The sequence below is a fragment of the Tiliqua scincoides genome, chromosome 6 (assembly GCF_035046505.1).
Source record: "Tiliqua scincoides isolate rTilSci1 chromosome 6, rTilSci1.hap2, whole genome shotgun sequence".
Taxonomy (NCBI): domain Eukaryota; kingdom Metazoa; phylum Chordata; class Lepidosauria; order Squamata; family Scincidae; genus Tiliqua; species Tiliqua scincoides.
In genome coordinates, this window is record NC_089826.1 from 29,280,619 (window position 1) to 29,303,554 (window position 22,936).

Genomic DNA, 22,936 nt, shown 5'->3' on the forward strand with positions numbered 1-22,936 from the left:
GCAGAGCACCAAGTTATTCAGGTCAGTTCAAACAAATGCCAGTAAAAACATTGTTGCATTCCACAGACACAAAGACTTGTTATGCTGCCTATTTTATGTGGAAGCTATTTTAGAAAACTAGCTTAATGCTGTGATCATAAGTTCTATATTCTCTCCTCTTATTCTTCATCCTTTTGCCTCCAAAGTTCATATTACAACAAGCAACTCTAGGGCAAGGAGTCTAAGGGCCCAATCCCATCCAACTTTCCAGCACCAGTACAGCAGCAATGCAGCCCCAAGGTAAGGGAACAAATGTTCTCTTTCCTTGAGCAGGCCTCTGTGACTGCTTCCTCACCATAGGATGCAGTGCACCACCACTGGAAAATTGGATAGGATTGGACCCTAACTTATGGATGAAGACACAGTGTGTGTGAGCCTCCCCATGAAGGACTGGTGTTTTAAAGCTATCTCTTATTCCATGCTTTAAATATTTTTTCTCTATCCAAGGAAAATTGTACTCACAGGCAGCCTGTATTTAAAACCTTTTTGTTCCACATCACAGCTAAAATAAGCTTCTGACTTTTTAGAAAGCTCTAATTCTATGTTAAAGTACCAATGATTAAAGCTTGGAATACCGTCTTGGAACTAATGACCCAGTAGAAAGGGTGGATAACGCCAGCCTTTCATCCATCTTCAGGAGGTGCCTTTACTAAGGTTGTTATGATCACAAGCTGAAGTCTAGCTAGAGGAATCCTTATTTATTACTTATTTCAGTTATTTCTATCCCACCTTTCCCTCCAAATAACCAGAGCCTATGTAGAGATATTATAGCCAGATGTCCCAGAGTGGTAGATGGAGTGACTAAGTGCAATAGTTACGTGGAATGGGGCATTTTTTTCACCAATACATGGCAATGGGGCCAGTTGCAAGTTTCAAGGTGGGCTCAGCAAGCTGCCCTCTGTGGGTCCCCCTCCTCACCATTCATGATGGTGCTTACCTTAGTGGTGGAGGCCACAGCCATCCTGTCAACAATTGATATACACCCACAACTACTATTTGCATTGGAGCAAGGCTGTTTTTGGTACCATTGGCAACTTCCTTCCCAATGCAAATAGTGGTGGGGGGAGAGAATTCCATTGCCACTATAGCACAAAAGGATTTAAAAAACTTTCCTCCTCTGTTGCTGTCCCAACCCTATTCCTGAACAGACTCCACCCCAGAACTGCTACTTAGGAATAACCAATATAATTAAATAACACGAGCAAACAATATGATTAATGTAATGTTAGCTGAGGACTGAAGATGTCAGTGGAAGTAGCTGTTGGCTAGAAGAGTAACTGATAAACTGAGAGCCAATCCTATCAAACTTTTCAGCATTGATGCAGCCATGCTAACATCCTCTGGCAGGGGGCAGTCACAGAGATCTCCTCAAGGTAAGGGAACATTAGTTCCCTTACCTCAGAGCTCCACTGCAGCTGCATCAGTGCTGGAAAGTTGGATAGGATTGGGCCCTGAAACTGAGTGAAATTGCTGCCACATCTGCTTAAGATTCCCCGTTTCAAAAGTTTTCCTTTCCTTCTAAGTACCTGAAATAAGGTCCATTCATTATATATTCTGGGGACAGTGATGTTCTGAAATAAGAACAACATTTTAAAATAAGGGCATCTGACAACCCTCACTTCAGGGAAAAGGATATTCTATTAGATAACTCACTTGCCTGGAGCAAGAGAGGCTTATCATTCCTAGCTTGCCAGATACTTTCTATTCTAGCTTGAAAAAAGCCAGCTAATCTTTGTGGCATCTTCATTCCACATCTCAAAAAGGAGGAATAATACTTCACTATTTCAAAAAGGAACTGTGAGCCTTGCAAGGTGTAGCACTCAGATACCACAATGGAAAAGGAAAAAGCAATCAGAAAACAGGTAAGTTGACACAGACAGACAGAAACTGTATCAGCATACCAGTTAGGAAAAAGGCAGATAACTAAGACACTGTTTTCAGAGTCCCTTGGCGTCTCTATTGTGCACCTGATAGCTGTGGTATTTATTCCCATTCAAATGCAGCACAGTGAGATCATGCAGTGTGTTCAACTGAACGCTAGTGACATGGAAGCTGGCCAGCAGCATGCACCTACGACACCTCCCAACACGCCTGATCCACGGAGTCCACAGAACCCTGAAAACATTGCCCCAGGTAAGACACTGTGCAGCTTGTACAAGAGAGCAACTTTTTATTTACTGAAACTTGGCAGAGTCATTTAAGATCAAATTGCAAAGAACGGAGCAACTTTCTAGTTTCATATCAAAGCGGAAGCACAAATGGATCACAGCACCTATGACATTTGTGCCATGGTTAAAGTATAGAAACATCCATGAGAGGACTAAGGGCCTTTCCAGACAATCTGCCCAGAGAGAAAAAAACTTACAGTCCTTCACTGTGCAGTGCTTGCCCAAACTCTGATGGCAGGTCAGGAACTTCAAAACAATATCCTACATTCCCAAGCAATGAATAGGTAGGTTGGTTTTGCTGGGGAAGAATAGTTAGGCGCTGTTCACGCTTATTTCTTTTTCCTCTTTTGTAAACAAGGCTGGGTGACTGCTCCCTCTATGACACTGCACAGTGGGGGGATATTAAAATAAAGCATTTAAACTAGCATGGACAAACACTCCAGCACAGCGGTAGCACCCTACTGGTAGCATACAGCCACTGAAGATGTAAAAACAAACAAAATCAGGACATTTTTACAAAATGCTGCAGGCTTCGGAGGGGATGGAGGAGTAAGTTCTTACCATCATTACTAATGCCATCACAAGCAATTACCAGTGAGAACCAGTGAGAATCCTAAACACACTTACTTGAGAGCCAGTCCCACTGAACTCTGTGGGCCTGTTTTGGATTTTACTGTGAGTGTATGGCATGGTTCTGCGACTGCCCAACACAAGCAAACAAATTAGTACTCTGCATCCTGGGAAATAAATCTTTCATTTTAATAATATAATAATATATACAGTATTTATATACCACCTTTCTTGGTCTTTATTCAAGACTTTATTCAAGGCGGTTTACATAGGCAGGCTTATTAAATCCACGCAGGGATTTTTACAAATTGAAAGAAGGTTCTTTCTTTCAAGAACCACTACATATTCAAGATGTTACACTCCGATCTGGTTTAACATTCTGGCCTCCATCCTCCCACGCTCCGAGCAGATGGAACAGCTCAGCTGCAGCTTGCCAGCTGCTTCAAGGTCGCACAGTGCCGGTGGCCTCGAACTGGCGACCTTGTGGATGTTAATCTTCAGGCAAATGGAGGCTCTACCCTCTAGACCAGACCTCCTGCCCATTTTAAAAGAGTGAACCGCCTAGAGGTACCCAGTGCTGCAGCACTGCTAAAACTAAACAGGTGCAGGCCTGATTAGAATTCAACCGGAGCTGGATGGGAGGATCAAAGCAATGTGCAAATATAATGTAAGCTAAGCATTGATGCAACACTGTAGAGCAGCGTTTTTCAGCCGCTGTGCTGCATCACAGTAGTGTGCCGCGAGGCTGCCTCAGGTGTGCCGCGAGATCAGAGCAGACAGGCAGCAGCCAGGCAGAGGGGGAAGTGGCTGCTTTGCTCCTGCTCCTTAGCGAGAGGAAGGCGGCAACCCGATCCTGATTTACCTGGGAGTAAGCCCCATTGACTATTATGGGGCTTACTTCTGAGTAGACATGCCTAGGATTGGGTATTAAGTCCTTGCCTCCTCTGCGTGCTGATTGGGCAACCAGAGAAGTTTGGAGGAGGTCCCCGGCAAGTGGAGTGAGTGAGAACGAGGGAGTCAGGAGCAGGCTGAGTCTGCTGAGGCCACCAGCCTAAGAGCTGGCTGGCTCAAAGGGTCCTGGATAGTCCCTTTTCCTTGCCACAGTTTGCCTGCAACTCCCCAAAGCGACCCTCCCTGCATTGCCTTTTAGGGGAAGGGCACTGGGCCCCAATCTTCTCCATACTTACCTGGGAGTAAGCCCCATTGACTATAACAGGGCTTACTTCTGAGTAGGCATGCCTAGGATTGGGCTTTTGGTCACACATTTTTTTCTTAAATACAGGATCGGGCAATTGACTCTTCTCCCCACCCCACTCCCTCCCACAGGCACATTGCCCCCCCAAATCTCATAATTGCAGTCAGCACCTCTCTTACTGTCCCTCCCTTCACTCCTCCGCACCTTCCAAAGGTTCAGAATCACTTGCTTCAAGTTCTCTCTCCCCTCCACTCCAGCTGAATCCTGTAGTTGTTTCACTCATGTCTCTTCATTGCCCCTCACCCCACAGCTCTCCTATGTGAATTTTCTTTAAGTCCTTTAAAAGTAGAAGCTGTCTAATCTGCGTGGAATCATTTATAAAAGCAGCCTTTTTCTCCCCATTATGACCACTATGTAATGCTTCGTCACATAACAGTTTTATATATGTTTATCTGACTAATGATGCACACGTGTTCAATCAAAATTGATTGAAAAATTCTCATGCCAACTAGCAGCTTACTACACCCTTAGTAACGGCACCTTAAATAGGTTAACTATGGGCCCAATCCTATCCAACATTCCAAACCAATACAGCCACACCGCAGCCCAGAGGTAAGGTAACAAACATTCCCTTACCTTGAGGAGGCCCCTGTGACTGCCCCCCCCAACAGCAGGACAGAGTGCATGCCCCATTGGAATGGCTGCATCAGTGCTGGAAAGTTGGAAAGCATTGGGCCCTAAGTTCCCATTAACTAGCTTCCCCCCTCCACACACACACACACACACACACACACACACACTTAAATAGATGGAAACCATGTCTGTGTACATTTATCTTTTAAAATCAGGACACATTCAAATGCACTTTTGCCGGTCTCACAGAGGTATGTCCTAAATGATATGCAGACTAGCGAAATGCAGTTTTATTTTATAGGCATAACTGCCAGTTAAAGGCAACATTCTTTTTTCCTGCTGTGGCATGAGCTTGGCTCCTTCTCCCATCTTACTCCTCCACTAGCATGACATATATACTTGCTTGTGAATCTAATTCTGATTTTCTCATTGTCTTTGCCATTTCTGTCTAGCCATAGTTCAGCTGAATTGCTTACCTTTAATTTTTTTTTTTAAGTGCCTTGTCAGTTTATCAATGTATTCATTTGTTCAGATCATTTTTTCTCTAAACTCTTAATCAGTGTTCTGAAACTTGAAAAGCTTGGGAGTGGTCCAATGTCTTTGGGTGCCTGAAGTAAGGGGCCCAAATACATCTGTGTTCCATCTCTCTCACCCCACTGCTGGGCTATTCATCCACACCTCTTCCCCTCTATTGGCTCCTGCCTTGTGCCTATTCTCCTCTTTCTCTCTCCTCCCACTGGGGAACACCTTCTCTCCTCCTTTTTGCCCCCCCCAACCAAAACATGCATTTCTTTCCACCCCCCCTCCAAAAATGCTTTTTCTAATTCTGCCACAGTCTATGAAATGCTCAAATATCTCCTTCCATAGTTGACCATTGTGTTCAACAGGATTACTTCAGAATCTTAGAATGGCAAATTGTGACCCAAACCATACCTTGGTCACATGCTTACAAGTGTCAACTAACTTAGAATGTCTTATCTGCTCCTAGGGGATGTAATGAGAATGAATTTGATGCATAAGAGGAAAGTTAGGAGACTGGTACCATAAAATCCAAAGGTGATGTTATAATTTTCCACCCAAAGGATATTCTGGACCATTGAAGACAATTCCACCTGAGAGGTTCAACACTACATCGGTGCCAAAGTACTATCAATCACCTTGGATAGAAGCCATCAGCAATGACCCAGAGCTGTTGGAGGCCTTATATCCTAAACTGTTTAAGCCAGAAGCAATGCCAGAGCTGCCTAACTTTAAGAGCTTTAACAGGTAATTTTTTGAAAAGATGAAAAAAGTTTTATAAGGTGGTGGAAAAAATAGCATTGAAAGCAATTAACTGGTTACTTGATTAATTGCTTAATTAATTCATGTGCCTATTATGCAAATAGGTATCCCAATTTTATCCAGCATTGCACTGAGTTTGTAGAAAATCAGATGTCTGAACCATTCATCAAAAGTGAGGATTACTTGTTCCACCCTCTTTAGAATGGGCAGAAAAGGAAATGTCACACAGTGAGATCCACCTACCCAGGAGCAGCGAGCCAAGGTCATCAAAGTGTCTGGCATAAGGCCAATGCTGGCCCCAGGTTGCTCAGAATCCTGCAATGGGGCTCCTATGCCTTCCCCGATGCACTACCACTGCCACCCATATTAAGGGTTTGGGGGTCTGTCCAGCAAGGCAGACCTTCTACTGGTTATAGCTACTTGACTACTGCCTTAGGTGGCCTGATGCAGCCTCTGTATAATGCAAGTGAACTAGGCCAGCTAAGAACTTGGCATATATGCTTTGAAGTGAATAAGTATTATAGCTTCCCCTGGTTGGTTTACAAATGTGAAGATTTCTTGTTAACAGCCTTGTGGTTGTTATGGCCCAATCCTATGCTTCTCCCACCTCCAGGACATGCCAAAATGTCTCATGCTACTTCCTGTGGAGGGTGGGCACTCCTCCTCTACCTAGGGCAGGGGTTGGCAACCTGCGGTTCTAGAGCCGCATGTGGCTCTTTCAGCTGTCTGCTGCGGCTCCTCCAGGTGAAAGTGGCAAAGGGGGTAACAGGAGGCACCTGTGCTGGGAGGGCAGGCTGCTTCCCTCTGCCCCCTGAACTCACTGCCCTCCTGTCCCTTCACCCCCACCTGCCCCACATTGGTTTCCCTTTTCAATTTTGCCCTCTCTGCAGGCTTAAGCTCTCTGTTTTTCCCTTCCCCAACTCTCCAGCAGGACGCCTTCCTCAGCCATTGCGAGCCCTTGCAGCCTGCCTTTCCCTGAGCAGGTCCCCACTCAGTGCAAGGAGAGGCTTTTCCTCCACAGCTGAGGAGACATCCTGTGTGTCTACTTAGTAGTAAGCCCCATTACAGTGGATGAAGCTTACTCCCAGGAAAGGGTGCCTGTGATTGCAGCCTTAAAGCCTGCTCCTATGCGTGTCTACTCAGTAGTAAGCCCCATTACAGCAGATGAAGCTTACTCCCAGGAAAGGGTGCCTGGGATGGCAGCCTTGGAGCCTGCTCAAGGCCAAGCGCAAGGACGGGTGAGTGGGAGCCTGCACAGGTCTGTTCGAGAGCAAGCCCAGGGCTACTCCCAGGAAGTAGTCCCTGAGCTACTCCCAGGAAGGTGTGGAAGGCTGTAGCCTCAGCCCCCTCCTGTGCAGGTCTACTCACAAGTAAGCTGTAGTCAGTGGGGCTTCCTCCCAGGAAGGTGTAGAGGGCTGCAGCCTCAGCCCCCTCCTATGCAGGTCTACTCACAAGTAGTCAGTGAGGCTTCCTCCCAGGAAAGTGTGGAGAGGACTGCAACCTGAGAGCTCCAACCAACTTGTCTGCTCAGAAGTCCCATTGTAGTCAATGGGGCTTACTCCCAGGATAGTGTGGAGAGGGTTGCAGCCTGAGTGAGGGAGGACAGGCAGGCAGGGCAGAAGCTGGCCTGTGGCTGCCCCCCCCCCAGCTCTGGCTTCTTCTCTTCCCCACCTCTGGAGTCTGTGTCCTTTTTTCCTTCCAGCAGGGTGCCTCTGGAAGGTGGGGGGAGTTCTTTAGTATCCATGTAAGGCAGGGGTGCTCAAACTTTCAACTTTAGGGATGCTGGACCTTTAACAAGTGTATAGAAGAGAGAATTTCAGCAGGTGCAGCTTGTCATCTGTGGGATGACAAGTTGCACCTGCTGAAATTCTCTCTTCTATACACTTGTTAAAGGTCCAGCATCCCTAAAGTTGAAAGTTTGAGCACCCCTGATGTAAGATAAGCAGATGTCCATATGTATTGGAATCCTGGAAGATCTGGTAAGGAGGTAGATGTGGTGTCAGCAGTGGCCCCTTTAAGGGTAAGGCCTGGGCATCCAGCAGAGTGTGCTGCATAGCTGCAGCCACTTGAAGGCAAAAGGGCCCTCAGGGATATAACCAGCACCTGAGGCAGGAAGGGGGGTGTGGGTTGGAGAAGGAGTGCAGGTTGGAGAGGAGACTGACTGGGCTTATTGACTTTGACATGGATACTCTGACTGATTTGACTGACTGACTTTGGAATCTAACCTTGGATTGTGACTTGGCTTATTGACTTTGGACTCTGCCCTGGATGCTCTGACTGACTTTGTGACTAATGGACTGCTGGAGACACTGGAGTTTGGTGTGTGGCTGCTGTGCCCAAGACCTGCTGAGGATCAAGGGTCTGCTGTAGTGGCGGGAGGCTGCTGGCAGGAGAGAGGACCTCTGCAGGTTGAATAGGGGAGCTACCCTGGAGGTGGGGTCCAGTAGGAGTGCAGGGCAGAACCAGGGTCACTTGTTGGGGGAAAGAAGGGGAGCTAATTTGCTTAAAGTGGGCCTAATTCTCCAGGCAGAGAATGGCCTTGGAATCAGGCAAAACACCATAGAGGACCAGGCGTCTGAAAACACAGGACAAGAATGTATGACAAAACTAACTAAAAGCTACAAGAGGGGGCTACATTATAAAAATGGGACCTATAAGAGCATAAAGGTAAAATAAAAACTATATATGCAGTCTTATCTTCATTTTAGATGTCAAAAGGGTTTTGTGGCTCGTGAGGTGTTTTTTTTCCTCTGGAAAACTGGTCCAAATGGCTCTTTTAGTGTTTAAGGTTGCCGACCCCTGACCTAGGGGTAAGCCTCCATGGCACAGAGGAGTCTATTTAAACCTGTACTAACAAAACTGCTGGAGCAGGTACGTGTGGACCAGGGCAGCAGGATTGGGTTGAGGAAGGGGATTAGGATTTGGTGGGAGCTGCTGCCTCTGAACCCATCACCACCACCCACCAGATCTGATCTGCCTGCCCCTGCCTCCATTCCACCCTCATTCTGCCCTTATTCCACCCTCTCCCACCAACTTTGTTGTTGGGCCTTCTCCTGGCCATCACTCCACATGGGGCTACTTTAGCTGCACTGTTGGAAGGCCATTTGCGATGGCTGTAAAGCGTTCCCGGATCTCAGAGTGCTAGTTCCAATGGTGGGAGGCAGGACTAAGATTGAACTGTTAATTGCATAAAGATTTAAGTACCATCAGTTGCCCCACATTTCCCTCTCCATCCCTTGGGGAATCCAAGAACTTGTAGCTCATCCTTTATTAACGGAATGCTGAGTATTGTACTCTTTTGTCACCCTTTGAATATGCTTTTCAACTTTTAAAAACAGGAAAATGCAGGCTACGCTCTCACACAAAATTAAAATCTAAGCATCATATACAGAGAACAGCATACACCAAGAGTAAGAAGATAGACCAAGAAAGAAAATGTTTACCTCTTTAAAGAGGTCTTGTGGCTTTTTGCAGAACCACTGGACATGTTGACATTGACAGTTAGCATTTTGGAAACATTTTACAAAATAACCAGCTGCGGCTCATACTTATTCATGCTCAATACAGTGATTTCATTTATTGAGACACTCTAATGAATGGCTTGCATTTAATTCCAAGTGACTGGCATAACACAAAAAAATCCTTTCAGAAACTCAGAAAGGTAGCAGTCAATTTTGCTGCAGAAAACAGGAAGCAGGCACTGCATGCCTTTAGCAGCTTGTCAGAACCAGTATTTCAAATTCTGCAAAACAGAGGAAGCAAAAATTATGACTGGAGAATGGAGAACAGCAGCGGACAACTTGGGTGGGGGGGTCTACCACAGGTTGTATCTGGCCTGCAGATAACCACTGTCTAGCCCAACAACCCAACTGACTGCTAAGAAGGGGCCTCTGATTCTTCCAGCAGCTGCCATCTCAGACCTCACAGATTGCTGAAAGCCATTCTGGGCAGACATGGCAGGGAGAAGTGGAAAAAATACAGTCTCTGTTTCATATTATCTAAAACTGTTTCAGCTGTCTGTGAGCTTGTTCCCCAGTTTCATCTGAGCAGGGCCTTTTGCAATCACTGGCTAGGATGAAGAAAGCACACAAGAGAGAGGAAGATGTGGTGCATGAATAACCCAGGACAGGATGATCTTTCTGAGGCAGGAGGTGCACACGTGTGTGCCTGCGATATCTGAACCATGTAACCCCAGCCACTATCTTAGATTCAGCCCACTGAAAAAATGAAGTTGCCAACCAGTCAAAGAGATTTACACACAGGGCCTGGCTAAATCCCACACTTCCTGTTTGCATAATTATGTGCAAAAAATAGCTCTTTATAAACAGGAGAAAAAAGCAAGGAAATGGTTTCTCGTTTGATGTTAAGTCCTCCAGAGAGAATGAAACAACAGATGCAGGTCAAAGTGATCTCATGACTGTGTGTGTATGCTATTGGCTGTTATTTATTTAATTTACTGTATTCAAAATTTGCTCTTCAAAACAATTTTTTACCAAGGTGGCTTAAAACATACTAAAAACAATAATATAATAAAAATTAAGTATCAAAGCAGTAGCTGAAACAGCAGCATAAGACCAGTCATATTAGGGATTCTAATATATGTACATCTAAAAGGCTAATAAAATTAAAAGGTCAGTGCCTGGCACCAAAATCATGTTAAAGTAGGCACCAAGCAAGCACCTCTGAAGAGCATGTTCTCTGAGGAGCCGAGGTGGGCTCTGTCATGGCTAGGGAGGCTTGAGTGGGTGAGGAAGCAGAGGACCAGACTGTCTAGGTCAGAAATCAGGCTGCAGACAAAGACCAGAGGTAGAAAGCATTGTCAAAGTTGGACTGGAGTAACAGGGGAATCAAGTTAAATACAGTCCGGGCAAGGCAAGGCAGTTTCGCTGGCCTAGGGGCAAGGCATAGAGATCAGCTGACCACAGCTACATTGGGCTCAGTGTTCAGCCTGGCATTGCCCTTGGTGCATGAACTTAATTCCTCCAGCATGCTGACAGACCAGAACATGAGACCCACACATACTCAGCTCCACCACTTAAAATGCCACCCACCACACTTCAGTTGTGGGGAAAATAAAGAAAAAGAGCTGTGTGTAATAAAGGAAAAGAGTTTAAGTCAAAAGCACTGTCCAGGTAATATTAAATGCATCTATGTCAGATAGATTCTAATGGAAATCAGTGGAAATGATAGTTTTATTTGTGGCCTAATTAAGATAAATTGATTGGATTGTGCCCTAAGGCTTGTATTCTAGACACAGGTTGCCTCATTCACACAGAAGTCAGTAGGACTTAAGGAGCAAGTTGTATGCAAGTTTGCAATCTAGCTAATTTGTGGTATGCATCGATCAAGGAATCTCTAGGCCTTGTGAAGCCAAATATAGTACCTAGGAAAATTTGGAGAAAAAAACCCTACAAATTAGACAACTCTGGGCCCAATCCTAACTGGCCCTTGGGCCGGCGCAAGTCACCAGTAGAGGAGGGAGCACAGATGTGTGCTGGCCTCTGGAGGCTGACATAGGCCCCGCAGAGTCACTGCCATCGGTGAATAGGTGGTGGCCAAATCAGGCCGGCGCTGGGGATTGGGAAGGGTCAAACGGGGGCATTCTGGGGCAGGAGGAGGGCAAGCAGCAGATGGACCCATGTGCAGGCCAGGGCCAGGCAAGGGCTGGGGGCCAGGATCCGGCACTTAGTCCAGATCCTGACCCCATTCCCAGGCAACCCAGCACAGTGCTGGGCTGCTCAGTTCTACGCCACCTCTTTAGGTGCTTGGAGAGGGCTGAACAGGGGTGTTCTACGATGGGAGGAGGGCAGGCGGTGGCCAGGATCCAGCACTTAGTCCTGATCCTGACCCCATTTCCAGGCTACCTGGTGCAGATCTGAGCAGACCCATTGGGGCTGCTTCTGTGTTACCCAGGGTAAGGGGAATGAATTCCCCTTGCCCTGGGTTGAGCCGCAGGCCGTCCTAACCCCGCTGTGGATATGGGGCAGGCCAGCTGGCCTCTCCATTCCAGTGCAGGTTAGGATTGGGCTTGTCTGTTACTATTTTCAAAAAGTGACCACAGTGACTAATGGTGATGTGAATAGAACCAGACCAGGCCAGGAAGTCTGGTCTAGAGGGTAGAGCCTCCGTTTGCCTGAAGATAACATCCGAAGGTCGCCAGTTCAAGGCCACAGACACTGTGAACGGCGAGACCTTGAAGCAGCTGACAAGCCTAGGCGAGTTATGCTGAGTTATTCCACCTGCTCTTTGGCTGCTGTCAGCCTGTGTGGGAGGAAAATGGAGGCCAGAATGTGATACCAGAGCATAAAAGATCCATCTGAAATGTTGTGGTTCTTGAAAGACAGAACCTTCTTTAACTGTAAAAATCCCTATTGGGATTTAGTATGTATTGGCAACCTTCAGTCTCGAAAGACTATGGTATCGCGCTCTGAAAGGTGGTTCTGGCACAGCGTCTAGTGTGGCTGAAAAGGCCAATCCGGGAGTGACAATCCCTTCCACACCGGGAGCAAGTGCAGTCTGTCCCTGGTCTGTCTCCCTGGCTATGGGCCTTCCTTCTTTGCCTCTTAGCCTCAGACTGTTGGCAAAGTGTCTCTTCAAACTGGGAAAGGCCATGCTGCACAGCCTGCCTCCAAGCGGGCCGCTCAGAGGCCAGGGTTTCCCACTTGTTGAGGTCCATCCCTAAGGCCTTCAGATCCCTCTTGCAGATGTCCTTGTATCGCAGCTGTGGTCTGCCTGTAGGGCGCTTTCCTTGCACGAGTTCTCCATAGAGGAGATCCTTTGGGATCCGGCCATCATCCATTCTCACGACATGACCAAGCCAACGCAGGCGTCTCTGTTTCAGCAGTGAATACATGCTAGGGATTCCAGCACATTCCAGGACTGTGTTGTTTGGAACTTTGTCCTGCCAGGTGATGCCAAGGATGCGTCGGAGGCAGCGCATGTGGAAAGCGCTCAGTTTCCTCTCCTGTTGTGAGCGAAGAGTCCATGACTCGCTGCAGTACAGAAGTGTACTCAGGACGCAAGCTCTGTAGACCTGGATCTTGGTATGTTCCGTCAGCTTCTTGTTGGACCAGACTCTCTTTGTGAGTCTGGAAAACGTGGTAGCTGCTTTACCGATGCGCTTGTTTAGCTCGGTATCGAGAGAATGAGTGTCGGAGATCGTTGAGCCAAGGTACACAAAGTCATGGACAACCTCCAGTTCATGCTCAGAGATTGTAATGCAGGGAGGTGAGTCCACATCCTGAACCATGACCTGTGTTTTCTTCAGGCTGATTGTCAGTCCAAAATCTTGGCAGGCCTTGCTAAAACGATCCATGAGCTGCTGGAGATCTTTGGCAGAGTGGGTAGTGACAGCTGCATCGTCGGCAAAGAGGAAGTCACGCAGACATTTCAGCTGGACTTTGGATTTTGCTCTCAGTCTGGAGAGGTTGAAGAGCTTTCCGTCTGATCTGGTCCGGAGATAGATGCCTTCTGTTGCAGTTCCAAAGGCCTGCTTCAGCAGGACAGCGAAGAAAATCCCAAACAAGGTTGGTGCAAGAACACAGCCCTGCTTCACTCCGCTTCGGATGTCAAAAGGGTCTGATGTGGAGCCATCGAAGACAACAGTGCCCTTCATGTCCTTGTGGAAAGATCTGATGATGCTGAGGAGCCTGGGTGGACATCCAATCTTGGGGAGAATCTTGAAGAGGCCGTCTCTGCTGACCAGGTCGAAAGCCTTTGTGAGATCTATGAAGGCTATAAAGAGTGGCTGTCGTTGTTCTCTGCATTTCTCCTGCAGTTGTCTAAGGGAGAATACCATATCAGTGGTGGACCTGTTGGCTCGGAATCCACACTGCGATTCTGGATAGACGCTCTCTGCAAGTACCTGGAGCCTCTTTAGTACAACTCGGGCAAACAGCTTTCCTACAACGCTAAGGAGAGAGATGCCGCGGTAGTTGTTGCAGTCACCCCTGTCACCTTTGTTCTTGTACAGCGTGATGATGTTTGCATCCCTCATGTCTTGAGGTACTCCACCTTCTCTCCAGCAGAGACAGAGGATTTCATGCAGCTCAGTGACGATGATCTCTTTGCAGCATTTTAGGACTTCAGCAGGGATGCTGTCTTTTCCAGGTGCCTTGCCAAAGGCAAGGGAGTCCAGGGCCACGTGAAGTTCTTCTAGGGTTGGTTCACTGTCAAGCTCTTCCAGCACAGGCAGGCACTCAATGTTGTTCAGTGCTTCTTCGGTGACTACATTTTCTCTGGAATATAGCTCAGAGTAGTGCTGCACCCAGCGTTCCATCTGCTGCACCCGATCCTGGATGACCTCGCCTGTGGCAGACTTCAGAGGGGCAATTTTCTTCTGTGTTGGACCTAGGGCCTGCTTGATACCATCATACATCCCCTTGATGTTGCCCGTGTCAGCTGCTATCTGTATCTCGGAACAGAGCTGGAGCCAGTAGTCGTTAGCACATCTCCTGGCAGTCTGTTGGACTTTGCTGCGAGCAGTTCGGAGGACCTGCAGGTTGCGCTCACTGGGACAGGCCTTGTATGCTGCTTGAGCTCTCCTCTTTTCCTCAATGACTGGTGTCAACTCCTCAGAGTGGGCTTCAAACCAGTCTGCCGCCTTGTTGGTCTTCTTGCCGAATATGGACAAGGCGGTGTTGTAAACGGTATTCTTGAAATGTTCCCATCTGTTGGATGCGTTTGCGTCGGCCGGGCCTGGAAGAGATCCCTCAAGCGCTTGTGCAAATTCCTCCACTTTTCTCTGATCCCGGGTCTTGCTGGTATCAATGCGAGGTCTTCCTTCCTTTTTCGTGTGATACAGTCGCTTTGTTTGCAGTTTCACTCTGCTGCACACCAGGGAGTGGTCAGTGTCGCAGGCAGCACCATGATAACTGCGTGTGATCTTGATGCTGGGAAGGCTGGAGCGTCTGGTGAGGATCAGGTCGAGCTGGTGCCAGTGCTTTGATCTTGGATGTCTCCAAGAGACTCTATGTTGGGGCTTTGTGTTGAAGAACGTGTTGCTGACACAGAGACCGTGATGACAGCAAAACTCTAGCAGGCGTTGGCCATTTTCGTTCATCCTCCCAGTGCCAAACTGACCTAAGCAAGTGGGCCATGAACTGTTATCAGCACCAACTCTAGCATTGAAATCGCCGAGGATGAACAATGGCTCTTTTACAGGGATTTTCTTGACAGTGGTGGCCAGGTCATCATAGAATTTGTCTTTGGCTTCTGCTGGAGACGACAGAGTCGGTGCATAAGCACTGATGAGAGTGATAGGTCCTGCTGATGACTGGAGCTGCAGGGACAAAATTCTTTCACTTCCCACAGTAGGTGGGATGATGGATTTCAGCAGGGTATTTCTGACCGCAAAGCCAACGCCATGTTCCCTGGTTTCGTTTGGTGGTTTTCCCTGCCAGAAAAATGAGAAATTTCTCTCCTTGACAGATCCGGAATCTGGCAGCCTAGTCTCTTGAAGGGCGACGATGTCCATCTGCAGTCTGCTCAGCTCCATGTCAATGACAGCTGTTTTGCGTGCGTCGTCTATTTCTTGCAGGTCATCAGAGAAGCCAGGTGTCATTGTCCTAACGTTCCAGGTGCCCAGCTTTAGGGCAGTAGTTTTCTGTTTTCTGTTGCATGGTGCAGAGTTGTCGATCCGCTTGTCGGTTTTCACCCTAAACCCCACGCACCCCATGAGGTTAACGGACCGTGGCGAGGCAACACCTTACTGGCTGGGGTCTGCCCAGCTTAAGGCGGGCGGTAGCTGCCCAATGAGATGCAATGATCTCTCCCACCGTCGGAAGCAGCCCCTGGCGTCATGCTCTACGCCAATCGAGCAAAGACTTATAACCGGTAAACTGCTGCTTCCCGTGTTGTGCCGACGTCGTACGGCGAAGTTGGAGTGTCCTCTCCAGTGCGCGAAGCCTGGGTAAAGAAGGTATGGAGGATAGGCTGTTACCCATGCAGCAAATCCCCCCTCTCCACGTCGCTGGAATGGTCCAATGGAAAGGCAGAAGCCAATACGGTTGGTTCCAGCGGCGTCGCAGGAGTTGCCAGAACGTGACTGTGTTCAGCCATGAACTGCCTAAGGGACTCCGGCTCCTGATTTTGCCTCGAGGTTGACTCCTGAAGCCTTTTCCAGAACTGGATGTAGCCACAAGGCAGTGGAGGTTTGAGGTCAGAGTTTCCTTCTCTTAGATGAGCTGCCTTCCTAGGCTGACGAGTCCCATCTACCCGTTGGCTGTTTAGTCGCCTCTTACAACAAGTACAGCCAAACTGAGGGCCTATTCTTAGCCCCCAGCCCCCAGGGGAAATTTAGTATAGCCTTGGGATTTAGTATAGCCTGCCTATGTAAACCGCCTTGAATTAAAGTCTGAGGAGAAATCTGACGACCAAGAAAGGCGGTATATAAATACCTGCATTATTATTATTAATTATATTTTTGGCTTAAGTCCTGCCTGTTCATTATAGAGACCCACTACCAAACTTCTTTTCTTATAGTTCATACCTGGCATCATTATGGTTACAAAAAGATGACTAGATCTGATCTCAGTGTTGGGAAAACACAAATGATGTCATTCTGAGGAGAAAATGGTAATGCAAGAATGACATTGCTCTTTGAGCGAGTCATCTCCTTGCACTTCCACTGTGTCATTCCAGGAAGAAATACCTCTAGGAATTGTAACTGGGTACAGTACGTCAGAGGAATACTCAGCCCTGGTCTTGCAGATGTAAGGGCTGGCTCCCACATCTGAATCTGAAAAAAAAAAGTCCTAAACCAAAAAAGCTTTGTGTGTTTATCAGCTTTATCACTGACTTCAACAGTGCAGGCCTCAGGTAGAAAGAATGACTGCAGCTGCAATATCCTCTCAGTTATCAGGCCCTGCCACATTGGAATACTGTTCACATCCAGCTGTGACAATTAAAAAAAAAATTGGAAAGGATTCAGAAGAGACTTACAAGAACACAGAGGTCCAAAGGGAAAATGCTCTAGTGACTTGCATGTTTTTAAAAATAAACAAATGAAGTTTTAATCATTTTTAAAAACATATGAGTCACATTCTTATCACAGGACCACCTGAAGCAACACAGGGCGCCAGTAACAATAAAACCCATAACATACAGCAAAAATATAAAACAATCAAAGTACTAAACAACAGTCATTAAGAAAAAGGTCTGTCAGATCAATTTAACATTTAAATAAGCAACAGCAAGATTCAAGTAAAATATGGTAAATAGCCCAAATTTTTTTAAAAAGTATTTAGGTAAGGTAGGTAAAGGTTTCCCCTGCACAGTCATATCTGACTCTAGGGGGCGGTGCTCATCTCCATCTCAAAGCCAAGGGAGCCAGCATTGTCTGAAGACATCTGCCAAGCTCATGTGGCCAGCATGCTAAATGCTGAAGCGCACGAAATGCTGTTACCTTCCCACTGAAGTGGTACCTACTTATCTCCTTGCATTTACATGCTTTCAAACTGCTAGGTTGGCAGGAGCTGAGGCAAGTAACAGGAGCTCACCCTGTTCCGCAGCACCGGGGTCTCAAACTCCTGGCCTGCTGACCTTCCAGCCGACAGTCCTGTGTCTTTAACCACTCAGACACCAGGCCTCTCAAAAAAAGAGGTATTTACTCAATTACAAAACAGAAATTAGGTCCAGGCAGGTTTTTTTAAGGAAGGGAATCTTGAGATGGTGGCACTACAATTGAAAAGGCTGTGTCTCACTGCCCTAGCAGACTGAACTTGAGTGGGTGAACAAGGAAACCCACAACAAGGTCTCTCCACCTCAGAGAAGAAGGAGTCAAGAGAAATAAATGAGTCAATGGTGTCCCTGAAATACACAGAACACAGGCCAGTTTGGAAAGAAAGAAGAAACTAGGCTAGTTTCACTCAGCGCCTTTCACCCACTTCCCCACCGAGAAAGCTTTTTAAAAAGAGAGGCAACAGTAATATATGTTCCAGCTATTTCCTGGTACCTGACTCTCTCTGAAGAAAATCACTGTCTTTCTTTTTGCCTTGTTAGAGATACCTTGTTAAAATGTTGTCAGTGTGAGCTAACAAACATTTGTCACCCTCTTCAACATCTGTAAAACTTAAATCCCTGGCCAGTGTGGGGGGATGCATTTTGCTTCTGCATCGCCGGGCTAACGCTGGGCAGGCCGCTCGGCAGTATCATGGACCGCCAAGCCGGAGAGGAAAGCTGGGGTGGGGGGAGAGGCGGGGGGGAGGTGGGCAGAGGGTGGAGAGGAGGCATGATGGGGAGGCAGGGGGCGGGGAGAGGGCAGGCAAGAGGCATGCTGGGGGAAGGAGTGGGGAGGCAGAGAGGTGGGTCCGGTGAAGCTCCGCTCCACAAGGTTCCTATCCATTCGTGTAGGGCTCGGCGCCCTACACCAATGCCTTTACCTTACCCCAAGTGAGTAGCCCCATTGCAGGGCTGCTTCCCTTACTCAGGAGAAGGGACAAAAGTCCCCTTCTCCTGAGGCGCCGTGCACGGCAGCCTGAGGTGCACAGGATGTGGCGGCAGCCGTTTTCAGTGCCACCGAAGCTGGGCGCCCCAGGCAGCTCAGGATTGGGCTGCCCATCAGTGGAGAATGGGGTGATTGCATAGAATGCAGAAATGAATATAACATATACAACGTGATGAAGAACTTTTAACAATGTATAATAATAGAGGAGGTGGGGCTAGCTTTGTGATCCTTGGTATGAGAACTGGGGTGTTACAAATCTGTCCCAAGTGTTATCTCTGAAATATTGGAGGGTATAGAGAAGTCTGTCCATTTCCATCTCTTTTTTATTTTTAAAAAGAGTACTGTACACAGGTTAAGACGCACCCATTTTGACTGAATGTGTAGAAAGGCTCTAAGGCAGTGATTCTCAAAAGTTTTCACACCAGGACCCACTTTTTAGAATGACAATCTGTCGGGACCCACCAGAAGTGATGTCATTAACCTGGAAGTGATGTCACTTTCAGCCATGACATCATCAAGCAGGAAAATTGTTAACATCCCCATACAACAAAATCAAATTAAATTAAGTAAGTAAATAAAAAATTTACAAGTTTTTTTAAATGTATTTAAAATAAAGAAGAACCCTCCTAACCCTTCCAAGCAGCTGCTAATCTGTTTCAAAAAAAAATTCCCTAAACATCTCAAAGGTTGTAATCCTATCTACACTTACCAGGAGTAAGTCCCATGACTATCACTGTTAAAAACTTATACATAGTAGCCTGTTAAAAGTACAGATCTGTAACATTTCCCCAAATGCAAGCACATACTATGGTAGCATTGAGTTTATTAAAAATAAAACACACATTGAAATGAATGGGGCCCACCTGAAATTGGCCCACGACCCACCTAGTCGGTCCCGGTCCACTGTTTGAGAAACACTGCTCTTAGGTTGATATTTAAAATCTGTTTAAAAGGATTTCAGAAACACAGAGAACAACTTTTCAACATATCTAAAACGAATATACAAGCAGTACTTACATTGTAGAAGATAAGAATATAATGTGCACTCCCTTTGTCCCTGAGGGGTGAGAAGTTCTGGAGTGCTACTCTGGTTTCACTGCACCTGAAGAAGAGAGTACTGGTGTTTTAATAATAAACTCAAATGAAACTCTTTATGAATAAGCAAGCTGAGACAAGTAGCATGCACCTTACTACCATGAAACAACAAATTCCTAGAAAGAGACACCTTTGCATCCAAGAGTGCCTTCAGCCAACTCTTAGATCTCTCCCTCTGTGTCTGTTCTAAGCTTCTTCCTTTATTCCTACTCTCTCTCTCTCTCCCCTAACATATATCAGCCCCCCAGCTGCGTGCAAGTGGAATGTGACAGCTTCCCCATACTTCAGTGGCTTTCTCCATTTCAGAGATAATATTCTATATCGCATTTTTTAAACACCTTCAATCTAATTGTCAGGAACATTAACATTACTTGATCATATTTCAGGCTTTGATCAAGCATAGTTTTAAGATGAACCTGTAACAACAGGTTAAGGGGGAAGGTTTTAGCTGTAAGTACAACTCACTGATGGAGGAAACAGCCTGAGCAAATGACAGAATCTCTTCCTTGGTGGTTTTCATGGAAAGACTGTGTAGGCAACTTTGGAAAAATGCTTTAGATACATAATGATGTTTTCTAAAGGAGGAATTGGATTCAATGACTCATAGGTGATCATCCTCTCTGAATGGAAGTTCTAGAAAAGAGGAGAGTAGATCCTCTTTAGGAAGCAAAGGGTAATATATCAGCATAGGGTGTAATAATAGTCTATTTCCTTGTATCAAATTGGATAAATCTAGTGATACACTTATATGAGTCTCTCTGCAATGCTATGCATGTCTAATCAGAAGTAAGTCCTACTGAGTTTAATGAGAGTTACTCACAGGTATGTGTGCATAGGATGGCTGCCTAACAGTCCAATCCTCAGCTGCCTGGTGCTTAAGGCTGCAATGGCATCGAAATGGCTGGTGCTGCATCCTATGGACACTGGGCAGCTGCAGGCGCTGCATTCTATGGACATTCGTCCCTTTCCCCTGAGTAAGGGAAGCAGCCCCACAATGGGGCTACTCAACTCTGAGCCGGCTATTTAGCTGATGCAGAGTAAAGTAGTACCGTGTTGGGCTGAGAGGCCCAACGAGGGGCTTTGGAGTCCCTCCCCCACCTGCCCCACTCCCTCTCCTGCCATAACTTCTCCCCTCCCTCCCCCACCCTGAATGCCACCTCCGCTAACCTCTCCACTGCCCAGCGTTTGCCTGGAGCTCTGGACTGCGGTCACCCATCATCTGCCTGGTTCTGACTCAGCACCCTCTCCGGCTGGGTGACAAGTGTCACAGGCATGCCTTATGGCATGTTTGTGACATTGTGTGCCATCAATGAGCTGGCGCAAAACGTTCAGGGTTGGGCCCTATGACAGCTTAACATGATTTTTACTCATTGCTTTTATTGTGAAATTAATATTTGCTCCATGGGTTCCCCTCCCCCCCCAAATAGGAGAAACATCCAAAACAGAACTTTAGGTGAGAAGTGAGGCACTGCAGCATGCCTGAATGAAATCATAAACAGGCTTGACTGGTTCGGCTTCTCTGCGTTGTCAGAGAAGCAAGGCTCCCTTCCTCAAATGGATTGTTTTCAAACAGTAAAGGAATCCAGTCCATCTGGAAGTTGCTCTGTTACTGATCTACATACTGCAAGACTAATCCTATACGTTGCAAAGCATCTCCTGCAGCTTGCTCAGTGCCACATTTGTACCACAACCCTCAAACCACTGAAGCCACAACAGTCCTCTTTAGAATAGCCTCAATATTTTAAAATCCAAGCACGCCAATCACTGCATGATCATTTTATATGCAGAGCAACAGAGGAGACTAAGAATAAAATTTTGTTTGCTTAATCTGGGCACATGCAGCATATTTTTTCATTGGTAATTTGGCATTCTTGTCTAGCCAAATGATGTTACTACCTACTCTCTCAATAACTTTCAGTCTTCAAAATCTGAATTTTTATTCTACAGACAAACTTATTAGATAGGTAAAGGTCTCCCCCGTCATTAAGCCTTCAGAATCTGAATTTTTATTCTACAGGCAAGCTTATTAGGGCCATAGGCTAATTTGGATGCATAAAATATTTAAGAGAACTGAAAAGTAAAGTTAATGAAGAAAGCAAAGAGCTTTGTTCACACACACAGCCAACATTCTTACACACACAGAACACAGAGCTCTCTTAACAAGCAGGTTATCCTCTCCTGCTTCTCAACACATCCTTGAATGCTCCAGGACCACCTCTTACATCTAAATAACCCGTTCTTCTCCTACAATACAAAGTCATTTTTCCAGCACTGACTTCTAGGTAGTCAAAGCTCTTTGCAAGAATAGGTATGCACTGTTGCTGGCCATGGAAGATAGAGAAGGGAGTAACTGCTGGACTAGAAGAAGGCAAAGAAGGCAAAGTGCATGCTGGCCTGAGGTGACAATACCAATGACAAAGAAGATTAACTTTTTTTCTGAATAAGCAGTCTGAAAGGGTACCTCTTAAACTTCTTGGGTTCTTGTTTGAAACATCAGTTTTCAGAGTTTAACTAACAGTAAGGTTCTCTACATAGGAACAGACTGTATTCCATGAAACACAACACAGTGAATGCAATCTAGCCTACAATTACGTGCAATTACCCACTCCCAATTGTGCAACTGTTCTGCATATTGAGGGTCAGCTGCTTTCAGGAGTCACAAAATTGACAAAAGAACCCAAGGTTGGTCTAATTTTCTGCTGTATATAATACCTGCACTTCCCTATAACACTCAATTAGTAATAGGACTTTTTGGCACTGGGTTTTGATTGCACACAGTGAATCAGGCTTCAAATTACATGTTTAGGCTTCATGAAATATAGGGCATACAACTCCTTGACATCATCCAACTGATTGCTTTAAGGAATTTACTCTTGCCACACAATAACATTTTACTAGTTAATTACTCTTTATATTGATTCCCATTCACATCTATTCAGCTCACAAGCAAAGCCATCCCTAGGGTATGCTGAATCATCTGGAGAGGCCCCACTGGGCAACATCCTACCATCTTATTCAACACCACTACCAAAACTGTAGCAGCAGTGCTGGAGAAGTTGGGATTGGGACACTGCAATCTGTTCAAACGGCTCTTTTAGATCAAATGGAGCAGGATCTCACACATCACCTCCTCTTTCTTCCTCCAGTGCTCTGCTATTTCATTAAACCAGAAGGGGTGCAAGGTTTCTGGAATCAGAATCCTCTTTTGATTCTGTGCCCACCAGTTTTGAAGAAGTGGCCAGGGCTGAAGGAGAAAGGAGGTGGTAAGGGTATATTGGTGTTCATTAGTACATGTACTTTAAGAAAAAGGGTGAGTGGAGAATTTGGGCACTGTATCTCCAAAAATGTCCTGGCACCTGCACTCACTAGGGACAGCCCACAAGTATAAACACATTATCTAAGTGTATTATAATTTAATTAGAAGTTACTGCTTTTAAAACATGAAAATATGTGCTGATTTTTCAGAAGCCAGTAAATCAGAGACCATATAACTTGTCCACAAACACATCC

General features: G+C 46.3%; 1 protein-coding gene across 1 annotated transcript in view; it reads left to right on the top strand.

The window, feature by feature from the left end:
* MYOZ2 (myozenin 2) overlaps positions 1–22,936 on the top strand; it is a 49,928-nt gene that overhangs the window by 16,856 nt on the left and 10,136 nt on the right. The window contains exons 4-5 of the mRNA XM_066632562.1: positions 2,043–2,172; positions 5,688–5,871. Coding sequence (XP_066488659.1) covers positions 2,043–2,172; positions 5,688–5,871 — 314 coding nt within the window. The remainder of the gene's footprint in view (positions 1–2,042; positions 2,173–5,687; positions 5,872–22,936) is intronic.